General features: G+C 39.9%; 2 protein-coding genes across 2 annotated transcripts in view; both read right to left on the bottom strand.

The window, feature by feature from the left end:
• Positions 1 to 80: 80 nt before the first annotated feature.
• Positions 81 to 8,448, bottom strand: lrrc41 (leucine rich repeat containing 41). The gene is made up of 10 exons (XM_014008083.1): positions 8,246 to 8,448; positions 7,454 to 7,540; positions 7,018 to 7,076; positions 6,181 to 6,937; positions 3,891 to 4,133; positions 3,465 to 3,629; positions 2,114 to 2,212; positions 1,807 to 1,935; positions 1,440 to 1,512; positions 81 to 720 (listed from the first exon to the last, which is right to left on the bottom strand). The coding sequence occupies exons 1-10, from the start codon at positions 8,346 to 8,348 to the stop codon at positions 501 to 503; spliced, it is 1,935 nt and encodes a 644-aa protein (XP_013863537.1). The 5' UTR covers positions 8,349 to 8,448; the 3' UTR covers positions 81 to 500.
• A 991-nt stretch (positions 8,449 to 9,439) lies between these two features.
• Positions 9,440 to 20,311, bottom strand: part of rad54l (RAD54 like) — a 13,997-nt gene continuing 3,125 nt past the window's right edge. The window contains exons 8-18 of the mRNA XM_014008082.1: positions 19,128 to 19,252; positions 18,890 to 19,040; positions 16,430 to 16,556; positions 16,234 to 16,308; positions 14,788 to 14,918; positions 13,843 to 13,953; positions 13,267 to 13,390; positions 13,107 to 13,185; positions 12,862 to 13,041; positions 12,608 to 12,771; positions 9,440 to 9,766 (exon numbers count right to left, since the gene is read on the bottom strand). Of these exons, the coding sequence (XP_013863536.1) occupies positions 9,565 to 9,766; positions 12,608 to 12,771; positions 12,862 to 13,041; positions 13,107 to 13,185; positions 13,267 to 13,390; positions 13,843 to 13,953; positions 14,788 to 14,918; positions 16,234 to 16,308; positions 16,430 to 16,556; positions 18,890 to 19,040; positions 19,128 to 19,252 (1,469 nt within the window). The 3' untranslated portion in view covers positions 9,440 to 9,564. The remainder of the gene's footprint in view (positions 9,767 to 12,607; positions 12,772 to 12,861; positions 13,042 to 13,106; positions 13,186 to 13,266; positions 13,391 to 13,842; positions 13,954 to 14,787; positions 14,919 to 16,233; positions 16,309 to 16,429; positions 16,557 to 18,889; positions 19,041 to 19,127; positions 19,253 to 20,311) is intronic.

Raw genomic sequence — 20,311 nt, 5'->3', positions numbered from 1 at the left:
CACACACACACACACACACACACACACACACACACACACAAGTTCAGCCTGAGGGGTGTTGGCTTAATAAATGATCCAACTGTCAAACTAAGAATCTTTTTTTGTTCAACAGAACTTGAACAGCGTGCATAAAGAACGGTTTGAAAGAATGTAAATCTGCTGCTGTCCTCCATGCTGGAGTTTTAAAATCTGATCCAAACAGACAGAGTTGAAGCTTTTGGTCAAACATTAAAACAATGTGACAGAATGCAGACAGCTCTGTGAACACACAGACGTGGGATAAAACATTCCCACCTTCATCCTTCAGTGAATAATAAAACAAATCACGTCTGAACAATATCCCTTTGTGTCTTCAAAAAAAAAAAAGTTCAGGTTTAAATTGTTCAAACTCAGAACATCAATTTATATTTCTTAAACTACGAGTTTTTTGGTTCAGGAGTAAAACGTAGACTGAAGCCAGTCTGTTGGTGGTCCAGGACAGAAGAAGAGGAGGAAAACTGTCACATGTTGCTGACGTGATCCACCATCATGTCGGTGGATTTCCATCTCTCAGTCAGGAGAAGAGCGATGGGCTGGAGCCTCTGGACAGCTCTGGTCCATGTGCCAAAGTCTCGGTCTGCTGGGTTTTGCCTCAGGTCCAGAATCAGTCTACATGCTGGGGGGTGGGCCCTCAGACTCTCAGCAAACTCCAGTAAATAAGGAGGAAGGATGAAGTTTGAGCTGTTCAGGAGAGAAGACATCACCTTCAAACAATCAGCTGGTTTGTAGGATTGAACTGAAGCTCAGATCAACACTTTAAACAAAATACAAAGAAAAGCTGTCAAACTAATCTCTTATTTTCACTCTAAAGACGTGTGGATTATACATGAGGTCATCGACGTCAAACTCATTTTCACTGAGGGACACATGGCGGCCCTCAAGAGACCAGTTGTAAATTAACTTCAATGAAAAGTCTTAATGTCACTGCTACAGCTGAGCATCACTAACAATAACTGAGCTCTACATGGTATTTCTTGCACAGAAACAAGAGTTTTAACATGTCTTCTTATAAACACCTAACTGGAAAAAATGCAGTGAAATGTTGATTTTACACTGAACTTCACTGCCAGCTACTTTTGAACCTGTGCTCCTCCACCTAGTGGTGTGATGGTCAATTCCAAGGGAAAATAATCAACATGCATTATGGGAGACGTAGTTTATGATCAAAGTAGCATAAGCTTCTTCTAAAACAATACATCTTTGAAGCTCTCGTGGATCACACGAAATGCTGTGGTAGGCCACATTTGGCCCGCGGGCCTTCAGTTTGACACAAGCATTAGATGATTGATTTTAACAAACCCACTTTGAGCTTTAAGGGAAACAACTGATCTGTGTGCATCTGTGTGTTTATTTAGTAAAGAGTTTAACTGGACCAGGCTGATAGAAGATCCAGATCTGACCTGATGTTGAGGTGCTTCACGGAGCTTGGACCGGGTCCTGAGAACAGTTCTGCCAGGATGCAAACATTCTTGGCTGTCGGAACAGAAAAAGATGCTAGTTTTAAATCACGTGAACAAATCAGTTATAAATCAATGAAAACGACTGATTTCCATTGGATTTGTTTAACTGGAATCAATAATCAAAATGTGCTTTATTTTGAAAGGAACTCAAATTAGTTAAAACAGAATAAAAGTTTATTTGACTTGTATTGGATTCACTCCCAATAAATGACATTGAAATGTTTCAAACAAAGACACTCTGGGTCTGGGAGGCCTACACTGTCCAGAAGTCTTGTTTGGAAGGAAGATAAAGATGAATATTTCTTACCCAGGCGGTTTTGTGCAACACTCAGTTTGAGTAGAGAAGGAATCTGTTTGAAAGCAGCCACCAGCTGCAGCAGTCTTTCCTCTTCGTTACTACATTTCTCCAGAAGACGGCAGTCGTTCAGTGTAAGCTCTGAGAGGACAAGGAAACTAGTTCTGCATTCAGGTTGCATTAGAAGACGTGGACTTCTGGTCAAGACAAAGCTTCTGTCACAATCTTCACAGCAATGGAGGCTGATTCTACTTACAATACCTAAATCTGAACTGAACTGTTCATTGTTAAGGTAGTAGTTATTTTATTATTTTTTTACCTTCCAACTTGAAGGTCCTCAATATGTTCAGGACCTCAGGGAGACAATCACACAGTTTCACATCCTCAAAGCGGAGAACCCTCAGGCAGCAATTTGACTCTGAAAGATGACCGTGAATGATTACTGAACACTTTTTAAAGGGATCCATGATTAGTTTAACATTAGACTTTATTTGATAAACATAAATTTTAACTGTAAAATAAAGACTGTAAAAATACTGTAGGCTGTTTAGTTTTGTAAAATTTAAAAAATTTATTTTAACATGGATGGAGTCATTTTATTTACACACAAAGCATTCTAGGTGGACAGGTCATCGGTGTGAGCGAGCTATATCCACCCTGAAGGTTAATCTTGGACAATATCTGATGATCAACTCTTTTAAATGAAACCAGAGAGCGTTGACAGAGAGGAGAAGGTAGAAATGACTCAGCCTGTAACTGAAAATATGGATGGAGGACAACAGAGCTGCTTCATGGAAGAAGAACCTCAGCTTAGCCTGTTAGCCTTTGTGCTAGCGCCGACACTATATGGCCTTATATGTATTAGCTGGGTGCTAGCAAGACAAACAAGATAAACTGAGGTCCTCCATCCATATTTTCAGTTACAGGCTGAGTCATTTTTGTGTTCCCCTCTCTGTCATGTGGATGGAGGACCTCAGTGATGAGAGGAGAATGTGTAGCGCTGAGCTAATACATATATATGGTGATAGCATTGGGGCTAATACTAAAGCTAACAGGCTAAGCTGAGGTTCTTCTTCCATGAAGCAGCTCTGTTGTCCTCCATCCATATTTTCAGTTACAGGCTGAGTCATTTCTACCTTCTCCTCTCTGTCAACGCTCTCTGGTTTCATTTAAAAGAGTCGATCATCAGATATTGTCCAAGATTAACCTTCAGGGTGGATATAGCTCGTTAGCAGCCTCGTACCGAGGACCTATCCACGTCATCATTTACCCAGAATGCTTTGCGTGTAAATAAAATGGCCCCGTCCGTGTAATATATTTTTAAACTTTTAGTTTAAAAATGATAAAAACTAAACAGCCTACAGTATTTTTACAGTCTTTATTTTACAGTTAAAATATATGTTTATTAAATAAAGTCTAATGTTACAACTAATCATGGATCCATTTAAAAACAAACATTTGCATTAAAATGGTCCCATCTGTTGGATTTTATTTGTATTTGGAGACCAGAAAATGTTGAGTTTTCCCACTGCTCCCCCTGCATTATTATGTTCCAGTGAGGATTTTATTGTGCATTCCTTATGCTAGGCCTTTAATGTTTACATGCAGGTGTCCTCAAACAGAAAACACAGAAGCATCACAACTCAGGAACCACAGTGACGGCCCTTTACCTGAGAGGGTTGTGAGGAGTTGGTTTAGAGTGGAACCGGTGGGTCTTATTCCAGATAAGTGAAGTGAGGTGAGGCGAGGGGAGCGGCTCAGCAGATAGGTCAGGGACCGCAGGTCTGTTTGGTCTTCAGTTATCTTCACCGTTAGCTTTTCCAACATTAGCTCAGCTGTAAACAAGTCAAGGCTTAGTCTCAATGGTTTGCTTTTATTTTAAAAATCTAGTAGTTTTTGTGAACCAGTAGCAGCTCAGAAAAAGAAGTGTTTTTCTTGTTATTTAAAGAACTCCCTGCAAATAAAACCAACAAGCTAAAAGATGTAAATTTAAATATTTAGAATACACCGCTAAAATCAAAATAAAAAGTGCTCTTTAGACTTTATAAAAAGGCAGGATCAGTTTCTGAACCCTGCTCAAAGCTAAGTGGCCTCACCTGTAGAGTCTGCGGCAGCCGCTGGAGGATGATCCGGGATGAACCGTGGTCTGGGCAGGACACTCTGGATCTCCAGGTACAGGGACGTCAGGCCGGGGAAGGCATCCAGCAGGGTCTTCATGAGCTCGGTGCGGGGCAGGACACTGACGCTCAGATCAGAGAGGCTGCTGCAGCAGCTGTCAGAGAGCTCCTTCAGGGCTGCAGCCAGGTTCAACACGTCCGCCTCCCTGAAGCCCGACACAGCTGCACAGCAAAGCAAACAGTTGGTCTACGTTTGATTGTGTTTGTGACAGACTCAGTTCATGAAAAAGAAACTCAAACAGGTGGCAGCTGTAGAAACTATCACAGATTTAATGTGGGTTCTGAACTGCTCGTGGAGTACTGTTAATCATGTTTTGACCTTTAAAATGGTGAGTGGTGTTGAAGGTTAAACTCTCCTAAAGCCAAGTGATGCTGGAGGATTTCTCTGTAACGGTCTGATCACATCTTTCTGTGAGCTCCGGTGGATGAGTCTGTTTAATGTTCCTGCCTCTGTGATCGTTGTGCTCACAGTAAATCTAAAGTTGTGTTGCGATGGTGAAACGTTGAACACTGGACATGCACTGCCTGGCCAAGAAAAAAGAAAAAAGTAACTCACTAATATTTGTTTGGACCACCTTTAGCTTTGACTACAGCACACATTTGTTATTGGGGTTCAGGTCTGGATTAGTGGACCCAATCCATGTGTGAAAATCATGTCTCATGCTCTCTAAACCAGTGGTTCCCAAACTTTTTATCTTCTGACCCACAAAATATCCGTGGCAAAAACTTGTGACCCCAAATATTACTGGTCTGAGTACATCAGGGGTGTCAAACTCCAGTCCTCGAGGGCCGCTATCCTGCATGTTTTAGAGGTTTTCCTGCTCCAACACACCTGACTTTGATGGCTGGGTGATAACAGGCGTCTGCACAACTTGAAGAGTTAATTCAATCACTGAATCAGGTGTGTTGGAGCTGGAAAACCTCTAAAACATGCAGGATAGTGGCCCTCGAGGACTGGATCTTGACACCCCTGGAGTACATGAACTTCAATAATCCTAAAAACACAGGTTTTTGACAATCTAAACAGCTTGTACACAAATATAAATATTTATTTATACTTATTTTGTGTTTTTGTAATAGTTATAGGGAAAATATTACACCAGCAATTATTTTTTTACCCTTTAAATTGATTTCTGGAGATTATTCAAGGTGCTTCATGACCCATAATTGGGTCCCAAGCCCAACTTTGGGAACCAAAGTCCAGTGGTTCCCAAACTTTTCAGCTTTTGACCCACAAAATAACAGTAGCAGAGACCTGTGCCCCCAACTATTTTTGGATGATAAACATTTGTATCAGGTCAACTAAACATGGGTATAGTAACAATATTTTTATACTACATTTATCCATTTTAAATATACTAACCTCACTCCTTTGTAACAACTAAAGCAAAAATGTAATTAATTCAAAAAATCTTTTCAGGACCCCACCTTGATGTTTCAGGACCCCACTTTGTGTCCCAACCCCAACTTTGGGAAACACTGCTCTAAACAACTCTCTTAAATCTGAGCCTGATCAACTTTGAGCATGGCTGCACCATCAGGAGAGAGGAAATCCATGGATGGCATGATGGTCATTCAGTTTGTTCAGGTAGTTCGCTGACCTCATGAACCTAGACCAGACCACCTGATCCCGGGGGCTTCTACAGTAGGCTTTAGGGCTGATGGGTGCCTCTCCTCCTGCCCTGATGCTCCCATCACTCTGGAACAGAGTCAATCTAGACTCGCCAGACATTCTTCCACTGCACAGTTCTTAGCCAGATTTTAGTGGTTTAAGCAATCATTAAGATGTTTTCTCTGACTGATGCCAATAATTTGACCTCTCTGAACCAGATCAACTTCTTTTCCATGACCTCATGACCTCTTTAGACAGTTTTTTAGCAGATAAGAAGCACTGCATCAGTTCGGATTAAATAATAGCATCTACCCAATGGTGGGCTTTTACGATTTGCTTTGTAAATCCAGGTGGTGACCTTTTTTTTTTTTTGGCTGGGCAGTGTTAAAAGAGCGCAGATGTTCTTAGTCATATCCCTGCCCTCCTCAGCCTCTGATTCTAACAGCACAAATAGCTCCAGTATTTAGTGCCCTGTCATCGTTTTAGAGGTATAATCCACCGCTGCAGTTACATATTAAATATCTTTATGTAAAAATATCTCTAAGGAAAAAAAACACACTTGAACCAAACAAAGGGAGAAGTCAAAAACAAACTTACTGGAGCTGTGAAGAGTTAGAGAGCGAAGGCAGAAAAATGTGGGCAGTGCAGGAATTAGGCATCTGAAAGACTCAGATCCACATTTTCTGAGATCCAGATGGGTAATCTGTCCCCACGGACAAGGACCAGCCGAAGGAACAGCACCTTGTCCATAGGCTGAACACAGAACGTGCGGGTCCACGGCTAAGTTTGATTCTTCCGAGTTTTCAGAGTCCAGTCTTGAGCGTTTACAAACAGAGACGTGAAGCTCCTCATCCTCAGGACCAAGACTGGGACCAGCGACATCATTGCTGGGTGAAAGGATGCAACTGGAGCAGAAAAGGCTCCTCAGCGCTGGGTTCACATACTGGGATCCCCGTCCATGTAGGAGCCAGGGTAGAGCGGATCGACACTCCGAATGTAGAACAAGTTGTGAGGCAGAGCCGTGGTCCAGCAGGCGGTGGAGGATGTACAGCGCAGTCCTTGTGTTGCTCTCTGACAAAGTCAAAGGGAGGGGCAGAATAATAGTTCTAATGTGCTCCTCTAAGAGGGTCAGAAGAGGCCGCCGGTCAGAAGTTAACGTCTGCAGAGGCTTGGAGCTGTTTGTCTTGAGCCAAAACTGCGTGTTGCAGCTTGCTGCAGCCCACAAGAAAGACTCGTTTTTTAAGTTTTCGCTGTTTTTTATAATATAGTGATTCTTGAAGCCGTAGAAGACAAGTGGGAAAAGATACCTCATGACTTCATGTTTGGCTTTTTCTTCTGTGTTGAATTCTAATGGCTGAAAAAAGAAGAAAAGATCTGGCAGATTTCTACGAAACATGTCGCAAATTTTTAAAGAGAAAAAAAAGGTGCACCTACACAGTAATCACTATTAAAGTCCTGCAGGATACTAAACCATCCAGAGTAAGTGGAAATCCCTAAAAAGCAAATAAAAACACTGATTACAGAGATCCTACACATTATTATTTCAGGTTTCCAGAAGTCAATCCTAGAGATAGATGAACAAAAAGTGTTGGGCGGCTATGATTACTGTATTTTATTAATCTTTTATCAGTATGAAACACTCAGCTAATTTCACCCACTTTTAGAAATTCTGTTTATCTATTTATTTTACAATGTAATAAGTAACCAAACGTTGAAATATTGTTACAATTTTACAATATTTTTATCTAGAAATGGGAAATATTAAAACCAAGTTCATACTTTTGAAGACTGTACAGGCACCCTGTAAATAAAGTTGGCCTTATCCAAACCAGTGCTCCTTGCTGAGGAGAGAAGCAAGCAGCCTCCTTACCTCTGTCATTCAGAGCAGGCTGGACTTCATCCAGCTGGCAAACTGTCAGGTGGGGCAGAAGATCCCTGATGAGAGACGCTGGAATGGCTTAAAAAGGAAGATTAAGAAATAAAATTTGAAAAATAATGATCACGACTGAAAAGAAGCAACTTTACGTTAAACTAAATTACATTTCTGCAGCTCTGAATGAGGACTGTTAGATTATTAAAGGTCAGCAGATTTAAGCAGACGTTAGGATGTCAGTGGTCAGCTCTCTGAATTCAAACTGAATTTTCACAGAAATTTAAGTTTCTCTATCTAGTTTGTTTGAAACACGGTGTCACTGCAAATAAAAACTTGTACATTTTAACAGACTAAAGCAACTAAAACAAACATTTTAGTTGCTTGAATGAACCAAAAGATATTTGTGTTCAACATTGTTTCAGGCAGAAAAACAAACCCTGACACTCAGCTTTAATTACACTAAATCAGATCTTGTTCCTTGTGACCCAGCATGTTTTAGTTATTCTATTTCATCCCTACTGACAGACAGTGCTTCAAGCTCTCAATGATCATTCTTGCACAGGTGCAGGTCGAGTATCTTATGCCAACAGTCACGTGAGACCCCCCGGTGACACCAGCGAGCCTATATGGTCACGTGACAACGTTAGTCTCTTTTCATCTTCTTGCACACAGGTTGAACAGGCAGTAAGATCGTTTGATTTGTTTGGCTTGATGCTGGTGGCCTCCTGACTGGTTGCAGTTACACCATTTAGTTTTCATTCATTCTTTACCAGTTTTCACCTGACTCACCCAGAACTGCGTTAGCTCCCAGAGCGGAGAAATGTGTCCTGATAGCCTGGAAACATGTTTCTCTCAGACTTCTTGGCACTTCCAGGGTCTTCGTGGTTTCCATCTTTCAACAGTGAGCGATTAGCTTCATGAACGAAGGTTTGCTAATAATATTAGCTTCATGAACGAAGGTTTTTCTTCTTCTGGTTGGCAAACTAACTGAAAGATGCGTTGCTGCCACCTGCTGGTGACTGTGACGCACTGCATTGCATGGTTAAAAAGCGTGTGTCGCAATAAAGTCATCTTTTGGATTAGTTTCTATGTTCTGCACAATATGTGGGTTTAAATAATAAAAAAATTGTTTAACTGTTCTAAAACAATTTTATGTAATCCCTGTTTTAATTGAAAGCATTTAAATCGACAATTTTCAAGCTATTAAACAGCTGCAATTTCCAGTTTGACCAGCAGAGGGAGCCAGACACCAGACTGAATATGGATTGCTCCACCCAGTTCAGAGAGGTTATCTGGTCATACATATATCACACAAACTTCTGATATTTTGTGATTAAGATATCAGCTGAACTATTAGTTTTGCCAAAAAGCTCTAATATGTTTCATAGAACTGAACACCTGAAAATTGATGTTTTAAATGTTAATTATTGTAAAGACAATCAGATCAGAGGAATCACTTGATCCCGAAACTCAAATTTTTAGACCTAATTTAACTTTTATGCTGATTTATAGACCTTTAATGATCATCATCAATTTGATCTGGTGGCACTGATAAGGAGAGCTAAGTATACCCTTCTTATGTCTTGTTCCAACATCATAGCAGAAAATAGGGATCGTTATTATAGGCCTACTTTAACACGAGACATTTTAATAGTGCAGGTGTAGGAAGAACACTGCATGTTCAACCAATCAACATACATTTCTGTAAGATCCAATCATCTCCTTACATCACTGCCAAGTCCTTGAGTTAAAGCAGGAATAAAAAAAGACTTGATTATAACTATCCAACAGCCATAATCCTGTCCACGAGGAAACATCCTTTATGTACAGATGTGTAAATCTTACTCTCCATGTTCCCCCATAAACTTCAGACCTGTTAACCTGAGATCATATGCAGGATCTGGAGAGACCTGGAACTCACCTGGAACGACAGATCAAACATACCCCATGTAGGGGTCAGGTGCAAGTATCCATCACAATAAATTACCGGACAGTTCAATAATTTTATTTTCCAGTTTTAATCTAAACAAAAACACCTTTAAACATAGAAACTAATAAATACATGTATATACAGAATGTTTGGTGTACACTTGATTCAGGTTCTCCTGCTACACAACCGTCCTCTGGTCCTCATGAGAGCGCTGGTGAAAGACGAAGGACACAGCAGCGTCCCAGGATGCCTTGAGTACTTGGTCCCTCAGGCCCTTTTTGTCTGAGCAGTGACTCCACTGGGAAAGGTTGCTGGTGCAGTCAGAGTCCTCTGCAGGTGGCCTCACTTCTCTGCCATTTACACAGCGGCAACAGCGAAACCTAACAGCACAGCACAAGAGGACGGTCCAACAGATGGGACTTGACATGAATGATACTGAATTCATCACAGTATAAAAAGTCCTGTTTTACAGCCTTAACATCTGCTGACACATCTACTCTGAATAATAACATGGCTCAGTCCTCTTCATTTAATATAAACACCTATAAAGCCACATAAACAGTGTCCACGTCTTCTCTCATTGCTGGAGCTTGAAGCCAACAGGACCCTGTTTATTCGTGGGACCAGTGTCCGAGTACTAAAATTACTACACTGTGTTCTAAACAGCATACAATGCTTTAAGGCTTTCATACTCCTACCTAGAATACTCCTCTGCATACAGTCAGGGTGTTACATAACCTGTCTTTTACACCTGAAATAACTAATAACAGAGAAGTCCTGATGCATCTCAGTAATCCAGGTAGAAAACAATCAAAAAGAAAAAATCAGTAGGTCCTCTGGATGGTAGGAATGTGCGATATGGCAAAAAATTCATATCAAAATATACATTATGATGGGTGGTGGTAACATTATATAACTTATAATAGAAAATAAATAAATCACATATTAATAGAGTGAAATGTATAAATATGTATAGGTAAAAAAAATTTAGACTTTAAAATCTCCTTTTTTAAAGGGACACTAAAGTCTCCCATAAAAATCTAAATTTAAGGGAGATCTACCTGGTTATATATATATATATATATATATATATATATATATATATATACACTCACCGGCCACTTTATTAGGTACATCTGTCCAACTACTCGTTAACACTTAATTTCTAATCAGCCAATCACATGGCAGCAACTCAGTGCATTTAGGCATGTAGACATGGTCAAGACAATCTCCTGCAGTTCAAACTGAGCATCAGTATGGGGAAGAAAGGTGATTTGAGTGCCTTTGAACGTGGCATGGTTGTTGGTGCCAGAAGGGCTGGTCTGAGTATTTCAGAAACTGCTGATCTACTGGGATTTTCACGCACAACCATCTCTAGGGTTTACAGAGAATGGTCCGAAAAAGAAAAAACATCCAGTGAGCGGCAGTCCTGTGGGCGGAAATGCCTTGTTGATGCCAGAGGTCAGAGGAGAATGGGCAGACTGGTTCGAGCTGATAGAAAGGCAACAGTGACTCAAATAACCACCCGTTACAACCAAGGTAGGCAGAAGAGCATCTCTGAACGCACAGTACGTCGAACTTTGAGGCAGATGGGCTTCAGCAGCAGAAGACCACACCGGGTGCCACTCCTTTCAGCTAAGAACAGGAAACTGAGGCTACAATTTGCACAAGCTCATCGAAATTGGACAAGAGAAGATTGGAAAAACATTGCCTGGTCTGATGAGTCTCGATTTCTGCTGCGACATTCGGATGGTAGGGTCAGAATTTGGCGTCAACAACATGAAAGCATGGATCCATCCTGCCTTGTATCAACGGTTCAGGCTGGTGGTGGTGGTGTCATGGTGTGGGGAATCTTTTCTTGGCACTCTTTGGGCCCCTTGGTACCAATTGAGCATCGTTGCAATGCCACAGCCTACCTGAGTATTGTTGCTGACCATGTCCATCCCTTTATGACCACAATGTACCCAACATCTGATGGCTACTTTCAGCAGGATAATGCGCCATGTCATAAAGCTGGAATCATCTCAGACTGGTTTCTTGAACATGACAATGAGTTCACTGTACTCAAATGGCCTCCACAGTCACCAGATCTCAATCCAATAGAGCATCTTTGGGATGTGGTGGAACGGGAGATTCGCATCATGGATGTGCAGCCGACAAATCTGCGGCAACTGTGTGATGCCATCATGTCAACATGGACCAAAATCTGAGGAATGCTTCCAGCACCTTGTTGAATCTATGCCACRAAGAATTGAGGCAGTTCTGAAGGCAAAAGGGGGTCCAACCCGTTACTAGCGTGGTGTACCTAATAAAGTGGCCGGTGAGTGTATATGGGATATATATGGGACTGGGAGAAAATGATGATAACACTGTTAGTCACTTGAATACACAACAAAGACAATATATACAATGTTCAAACTGATAAACTAATGCTTTTTTTTTTTTTTCAAATATTCACTCATTTTTAATTTGATGCCTGCAACATGTTTCCACAAAAGCTGGGACAGAGCAACAAAAGACTTGGAAAGTTGAGAGATTCTTTAAAAAAAACACCACCACCTGTATTCCACAGGTGAGCAGGTTAATTGGAAACTGTCCAGATTGTTATCAGCGCAAAATTCAAAAGCCAGCCTCTCTGATGGTATGGGGTTGTGTTAGTGCCCCTGACATGCCTAACTTGCACATCTATGAAGGCACCTTTAATAATGAAAACTACACGTCCTGTCCCAGCTTTGTTGGAACGTGTTTCAGAAATCAAAATGAGTGAACATTTCTGTTCTGTTTGAACAATAAATATCTTGTCTTTAGTGTTTTCAACTGAATATAGGTTGAAAAGGATTTGCATCATATTTTAGTTTTATTTCTGTTTTCCACAATGTCCCATCATGGAACTGGGGCTGTACTTTTAGTTGAGTTTCAGGTTTTACTGAAGACCCACTGTGACATGAAACAAGCATCCAAGATGAATTTAAGGTTAAAGTGTTCTGTAGTGGTGTTTGTACTTTTCTCTGCGAAGATATCAAAAAATAAATCCTTTAAACTGAGGACCAGTGTGCATGCTGACAGGGCTTAAACAAAGAGCAAACACAGGTCAGCATCAGTTTGAACTGGAATAAATACTAAAACATATAATAGGTGTGCCACAGAGCCAAACTGACGTCACCATCTTAAAATAAGACTTTAGAGAAGTGAGCAGAATAAAACTAAGAACAGTGTGTTACTTGTCGTGCGTGTCGCTGGATGTCTCTTCGTTGAGCGTGAACAGTTCTCGGAGTTCCCCCAGAGAGAAGTGCCGCTCCACATCCTGCTCCTCGTCCACCACGCAGCTGCTCAGGGCTTTCTTATGGGCCTGTCTCTGGAGGATCTTCTCCTCGATGGTCCCCGTCTGTCAGGAAACAGCACATGAAAACCACAGGATCGTTCTAACAGGACCAAGCTGTTTTAACGGCTGTGTGTGTGTGTGTGCTGGACTGACGGAGAGAAGTCTGTAGATGTAGCAGGTCTTCTTCTGGCCGTCCCTCCACACCCGAGCCATGGCCTGCTCATCGTTGGCAGGGTTCCAGTCCGGGTCAAACATCACCAGGCGGTTTGCACCGATCAGGTTCAGGCCACAGCCTCCAGCTTTGCTGCTCAGCATGAAGATGAACTCTGGGTTCTGGGAACCAGAAGGAAATCAGAAGCTGCTCGTGGTTTTCAGAGCTTCAGTTGTTTCAGACTCACTTGTGGACTGTTGAATCGCTCCACAATCTTGGCTCTTTTCTTGATGGACATGGTGCCGTCCAGTCTGACGTACAGGTATCTGAAAAAAAAACATACAAACTACCTCTACGCTACCTGAACAGACTGTTGAATTAAACACGCGCTCCTTCACTGAAGTTACCGTCTGTGTCGACATAATTTCTCAAACAGGTCCAGTGTTTGAGTGTAGTTGGAGACCAGCACCACCTTGTCACTGGTCGTGGTCCGAGTCATTGCCAGAATATAATCCAGGACAAGCATCTTTCCTGCAGCCGAGGACAAAATAAAGAGATCAAACCACTGTAAAATCTAAAATCCTAAAACACATGTGGTTAACTAAATATTACAAAACAAGAAGTTTCTCACATTAAATCTGCAAATTAATGGAACCATTTTGCTCTTGACTCTAAAACATTTGAAGCATTTTATTTTATTTTTATTAAACTTGAAAGAAATATAATCTTCAGAAGGATCTGATGCAGACATTTTGTCTCATGCAGCTGTCTGATTGGACAAACTTTTGTTTTATTAGGCTGATTCTGTTGGTAACTCTGATCTGATTATTCTGTCATTCTATAATTATTAAGTAATTAACTGTCAACTCTTACTCATAATTTAATCCAGGTTAACTCTGGTTTCTTTTCTTGTAGAAAATGAAAGAGGGCTTGTTTATCTCACTGTTTCACATCATCAATGCTTCACTGAAACGTCTGCTTACCAGAGAGCTGAGGCTCGACAGCTTTCGTGTTGTAGCCTGGAGGAAACAGGTCCAGAGCCCCCTCGAAGCCCCCCTCACCTTCCACACACCTGTCATAGATCAGAGCTGGGTCTGCCAAATGAGAGAGCCCAGTGTCATGAATCCATTAACTAGCCCAAGAAGCTACTACTAAAGTTAACAGAGGCTAAAATGAGCTAAAAGCTGAGCAGTCAATAAAAGCAGCAACACAGAGCAGATTTATTAATCCTGAGTGAAAATAAAAACAAAGGTGCAAAAAAGCTGAAAATAAACACAAAAATGTTTATTCTAAATTTAAAAAAATGAAGAACATAAAACAAAGTAGCAACTCAGATACCAAAACTAAAAATATGCTAAAGCTGAAATTAGCAAAACAGGTGCTAAACAAAGCTAAACTGTAGCAAAGTTTAGCCAAAGCTTTGCTAAAGCTAAAATTAGCAAAACTGTAGCTAAAAGTACCAATGCTAAAGCTTAAATCAGGAATAGCAGTAAAATGAGCAAAACAGTAGCTAAAACCTAAATGGAGCAGAATAGTAGCTAAAAGGTAAAATACGCAGAATGCTAGCTTAATGTTAGCTGAAAGCTCTAGCATACACCCCAACACTATAGTTAACATTTTACATCATATCTCTTTTAATAATCAGTTTGTACTTAAGACATTGGTTTGTACATGTTTTAACTGATTTTGTACTCTATTTAGTTCTATTTTATCTTGTATGTTTTTCTTATTTTTCTTTTATTTATTATGAAGTATTTGATTGTAGTTTAATATTTGTAGTTTTAAATTTTGTAATGTCTGTGTGCTGTTGTCATTCTTGACCGGGTCTCTTGAAAAAAAAAAGGATTTATAATCTCCATGAGATCTGCCTGGTTAAATAAAGGTTAAAACTATCTGAGTGAACCTCTCCAGACTTGTTCAACACTTACGATTGCAGAGCTTCTTGAGGGATGTGATGGAGGACAGGGAGGAAATGCTTATTTTGCCCTCCTGTAAGGACTCCAGGGGTTTGGCCTGCCGTAGGAACAGCTTATAGAGTTCAGTCTGCAGAGGAGTCAGCCTGCAGGAAATCACATCCAGCAGCCTCTTCAGCAAACAGCTGGGAAAACTTTTACACATCTAACAAGTAAATTACCTCAAAGTGTACTCAGCTTAAATAATAAATCAGACTTAAACTACCTCCTGTTTATGGTCTAAAGCAGGGGTGCCCAAACATTTTACCCGAGGGGGCCAAAATGAAAATTTATCCATGGCTGCGGGCCAAATGCAGTTATATAATACATGAAATACAAATACTTTTTAAAGTAAAGTCCTTTATTTTTAACGATTAAGCTATGCAATGGCCCTCTTTTGTTTTAGTCTGTGCACTTGGAGAAAGTCTGTTGTACGCTCAAGCAGCAAAGGCTCATGGGACATATCATAAATTGATAAAATATGAGTTTTTGTGGCCTTTTAAAGTGTGCAAATCTACATGCAGGGTTAAATCTGATCTAAATATTTCTTGTTGTCGTTTCATGTTTCATGTTTAATCCTAATAAAGCAAAGATATGTCAGCACCATGACTGAAAACTACCTTCACTATAGCCCTTTTATATAGTCATTTGACCAATGGAAATACTTTGTTTCTACCTATAGGATAACAGGTTACATACAACCTTGTTACTTTGGCAACTGTTGGTGGGCCAAATCGAATGGCTTGGCGGGCCAAATTTGGCCCGCGGGCCCAACTTTGGGCTCCTCTGGTCTAAAGTTAGCTTCTCACTGAGCTGTGAGGGACATTTCACTGCAGGGTCTCCAAATCCTGAGCAGTCGATGTGTGTGTGTATTCTGCATGGGGAGTTCTTGAAAATAAGGTTTTATTTTGTTTGCACGGTTTGGAAAACTCTATTCTAGGATGTACGTAGCTTTTTTTCCCACCAGCTCAGTCCCTCTTTGCACCAAACTTCCCAGCTGCCCCATGTTTATGCTTTAATCTTCTGAAGTACAGATTTTGGAGCAACTCTTTTCCTTTTCTTTAAAGGATTTGAGCTGAGGTTAGGAGGGAAGAAACTTTGAGCAGTAAATAAGCTGCCCTAACAGCAATAAAGGCAACAGAAAATATAAAAGATGCTGTATAAACAGCAACTCTAATCAGAAAATCAGTCAAATATTCATATTATTCTTGTCTATTAATCGATTAATGCTGCAGGGCAGACAGGCAGGACTGGAATTTACAGGAATTTATGTGTTTTGTTACCAGTTATGGGACAAATATTACACACATTTCTGAGGACCCTAATTTGATGCTTTATGAGCCACGATTGGATCATGACCCTAACTTTAGGAGCCACTGCATCAAAGTGTTTTACAAACATCTTTAAAACCTGTTCTCTTACCTGCAGCACACAACCTGTTCAATCTTCACAGGAAGATACTTGGACAGGATATCTGATGTTCTTCGTATCAAACACCTGTGGAAGCAGCACATGTTCAGTAAAACACACCTCTGACACAGACAGGAAAATACATGCCACGATGAAACTAACAGTAATAAGACAGTAAAAAAAATAAAAACCACCACCTGTTGCTCACCTGTTGACGATGCCAATAAGCTCTTTGAGTTTCTCTTCTCCTGTCTGTCGTTCTTTATCACTGGCGTCTGCGTCCCGACCCTTCAGGATGGGAAGCTCGAATCGCTTTTTAAATTCTTGAGCTGTTCCTGCAGTCGAGGTGAGCAAAACCAGCAGCCATGATAAAGTTAAACTGGTGACTGACAACAAACGATTATTTTTATAATCGATTAATCACAGATTATTTATTCAATTAGTCGACTAATCGGATCATACGTTAATTGAATATAAAACATACAGCTTATCATGTCAGAATGCAGCTGCTATTATATATCCATGGTTATATTTTAGCTATATGCTAACTAAAAATAATTGCTGTGGAAGTCAAGTTCTGCTCTGCAGATATTACACAGGTTTCTCTTTTATTTTCTTAAAATGATCCCACACTTTTGAGCTCCGTTGCTGGGTAGCCATGATACCAGAGCCTGTCTGTATAATGTCTTGTGACGTCCACGGCCTACCCCAGTTACCACTACTGTGCATGTGTGTCAAGGACAGAAAGGCAGATGTGGCAGTGGAAGGTGTCAAAGCAGTTTGAAGAGAAAAACAAAGTATAAAGAACAAAAAAAAACGATTAATCGATTATTACATTAGTCGTCGATTAATCGTGGCAGCCCTACTGACAAACAGGAGGGGAGGACAGAGCTGTGGAATCAGGTGATTTTGCTGCAAACAGTTTTTAAAGCACTTCACCCATTTAGATGAAGCGTTTCCAAAACGCATCATTTATTCTTCCGTACGTTTTTCAGCACAGAACTCGTTCCACAACTTTTGTGCAATATCAGCAATTCATATATCAAAACGTTCAGCTCATTTATGCCAAGTGTGCTATGACTTTTAGTATTTCAGCTTTTTATTCTTTTTCCAACGATTTCACTTTTTTGGTCATTGAAAAATCAATGGAGCTGTTTTTAACATCCTTTAAAATGTTTCTAAATCTTTACAGCACCTTACACTAGGCTTGGAATCTTTTACTCTCTCACGATTCGATTCAATTCTGACTTTTAAGGCCACAATATTCAATTCAAAATCGATTTTTCATTAAAAACTGATAATGTGAGCCCATTTGGCGTGTTTCCAAAGTGCTTCATCTTCATTTTGCAAACCTTGCACAAACTGAAGCTCATGTCAAACTCAGACTCATTCAGTAAAAACCAAAATGAGCCCAAATCTTTGCATTCAGTGATGACAGGGGTCAGTTGAATCTCTCTTTCCTCCAGTTCTGTAGTTTCCTCTTTGTTTTGGTGCTTTCTGTACATCCAGAAGCAGCTGTGTGATGACGTCAGGATGTCCCATGTAGCTACAAAATAGAGGCTGAAAGCCTTTGGATTTGCTTTATTTATTTATTTATATTAATAAAAATCAATTTTGGGACATTTTAAATCGATTCTGAATCTTTGTAAATGAGAATCACGATTCTGATGTAAAACATTTTTTTTTGGTGCACCTCTATTACACATCGTGTTCTGGTTCTGCTCTTTTTCACTTTCTTGTGCTTTTTAGCAAACTTTAGCCTTTTTCTGCTATTTGCTCAAAAATTCTGATTCTTTCTGCTTTTTTCTGCTACATTGTGCTATTTACCGGTAAGCTATTTACAGATGCCTTCTGCTATATTCAACTATTTGCTGCAGTTTTAGCTAAAGTTCAGCTGTTATTAGCTAAAGTTAGCGGGTTTTAAGCTAAATATACATTATAATTCTGAAAACAGCAAACTTGTATTATTTATGCTTCTTTAAGCTAATTAAAAGAATTTCCAGCAACATTTTAGCTGTTTTATTAAAAACTAGCCGTTTTAGCTATTTTACTTGTGTAATTGTCTCTTTTTTGTATTTTTATGCATTTTTTTCTGCTAACTTTATTTTATTTTTTACAAAACTTTCATTTTCTGGTGTTAATTCCAACTTGTGACTGCTACCTTTAGCTTATTTTAGCTTTTTTATGCTATTTGAGCTTTAGATATGCTTCTTTATGCTATTCTTTTGACATTTTTTTGAGATTTTGTGCCTTTTTCTTCTAATTTGTGCTTTTTATGCTTTTTACAGATTTTTTATGCTATATTGAGCTATTTCAACTATTTTACTCCTTTTTACTGTTTTTCTGCTAATTTAATTATTTTTTGCTTCTTTCAGCTTTTCAAATCAAACTTGCATTACCATTTTTGCTATTAAATATTTTTAGCTCAATTTCAGCAGCTTTCATCTTAAGTTTTCAGCAGGAAGCATTCATACTAGCATTTTCACAGGAAATGCGGTTTCTCTAGTTATATTAATTTCAAATCTGTAACTCTGCGCTGAAGCTGCTGAACTTTAAAGGAAAACAAACAGGAAGTCATCATCATAACAGCAGAGTGCACTATGTTGATTATAAACAAATAACATCTGATGAAATCATCTCGTGATCTTAATATTTGATGTCTTCTTACCGAGGATTCCAGCATTCACGAAATGGACCAGGCTGAAATACTCGAGCAGATCGTTCTGGATGGGAGTGCCTGATATCAGCACCCTCCTCTGACCACCCATGGCGTTCAGAGCCTGGTACGTCTGGTTGTCGGAGTTCTTCAGTCGATGGCCCTGCAGCAGCACTCAGTTAAATATCAAACGACAGCGCTTCAGAAACACCTCTCACATCTCCGAGCAGGAGGACAGAAGATGAAATACCTCGTCGCAGATGATAAGACCGACTTTGCCCTTGTGCAGGACCTCAGCGTGCAGTCGAAACGTCTCGTACGAAATGATCAGGATTGGGGTCGGAACTCTTAAACCGTGCTGGGAGATGAAGTTCACTAGAAACATTTTTTTAAAATATTGGAAAACTTCAGACATGGTTTTTATCTTCACCACCAACAAAACCTGATACTGAAATAGACCTTCTACTATTAAGCAAACATTTTCTGTATTTGTTAAGAACCCTGGTTAAACTAATCCCAACAATGAGTGTCCCCAGTATTCATGAAAACAAAACTCCCCGTATAAATCCTGAAATTCAAGCAGATATTTCAGTCACATGAAACTCCAGGACTTGGCATCTTGAGTGGCAGGACAAAGACTTATTGTAGCAACACATAAAGCAAACAGTGCATCCATACGGCAAATACAGTAAAACTTTAGATACTAAATATCCACCATAGCCAGTCAGTAGGGACACATGCACTATGTACTCTGTAGAGGCAGAACATGGACCTAACGATGTCAGAATACTAGTATAAATACATGTACACGTCAAAATCTCAAAAATCCTTTATTCAGCAGATTAGTGCTCAAATTCCCAGAGTTTTCCCATCTGGAAAATTTAAATTCATTTTCAAGGTTTTCCCTGATTTCCAGGAACATTAAAAGGCCTGAATGAAGACCATGGCTGTGACTCAATTCATGGGCTGCAGCAGACGTAGACCAGCAGTGTCGGCTGCATGAACAGCTGTGAAAAGAGACGGTCGGGTCTACGGAGGTCGCATGTTTGTGTGTTAGTGGTTTTTTTCAAGGTATAACTTCACAAAATTCTGTATTATTAGAAAAACGTTACAAGCAAATCAATAAAGAGCATTAAAGGGATCCATGATTAGTTGTAACATTAGACTTTATTTGATAAACATAAATTTTAACTGTAAAATAAAGACTCCAAAATACCGTAGGCTGTTTAGTTTATATAATTTTTAAAGTAAAAGTTTAAAATTATATTACATGGATGGGGCCATTTTATTTACACACAAAGCATTCTGGGTAAATGATGACGTGGATAGGTCCTCAGTGTGAGGCTGCTAGTGAGCTATATCCACCCTGAAGGTTAATCTTGAACAAAATCTGATGATCGACTCTTTTAAATGAAACCAGAGAGCGTTGACAGA

This window comes from Austrofundulus limnaeus, unplaced genomic scaffold, assembly GCF_001266775.1.
Source record: "Austrofundulus limnaeus strain Quisiro unplaced genomic scaffold, Austrofundulus_limnaeus-1.0 Scaffold47, whole genome shotgun sequence".
Taxonomy (NCBI): Eukaryota; Metazoa; Chordata; class Actinopteri; order Cyprinodontiformes; family Rivulidae; genus Austrofundulus; species Austrofundulus limnaeus.
Note: the sequence above shows the minus strand (reverse complement) of the source record. Positions and strands in the feature narration are given on the sequence as shown.

Coding starts and splice junctions, on each gene's coding strand:
- lrrc41 (XM_014008083.1), bottom strand. CDS start 8,348: ATGGAAACCACGAAGACCCTGGAAGTGCCAAGAAGTCTGAGAGAAACA. Junction 7,541..8,245: donor GGGAGCTAACGCAGTTCTGG/GTGAGTCAGGTG, acceptor TTCCTTTTTAAG/CCATTCCAGCGTCTCTCATC. Junction 3,630..3,890: donor GGCTGCCGCAGACTCTACAG/GTGAGGCCACTT, acceptor ACTTGTTTACAG/CTGAGCTAATGTTGGAAAAG.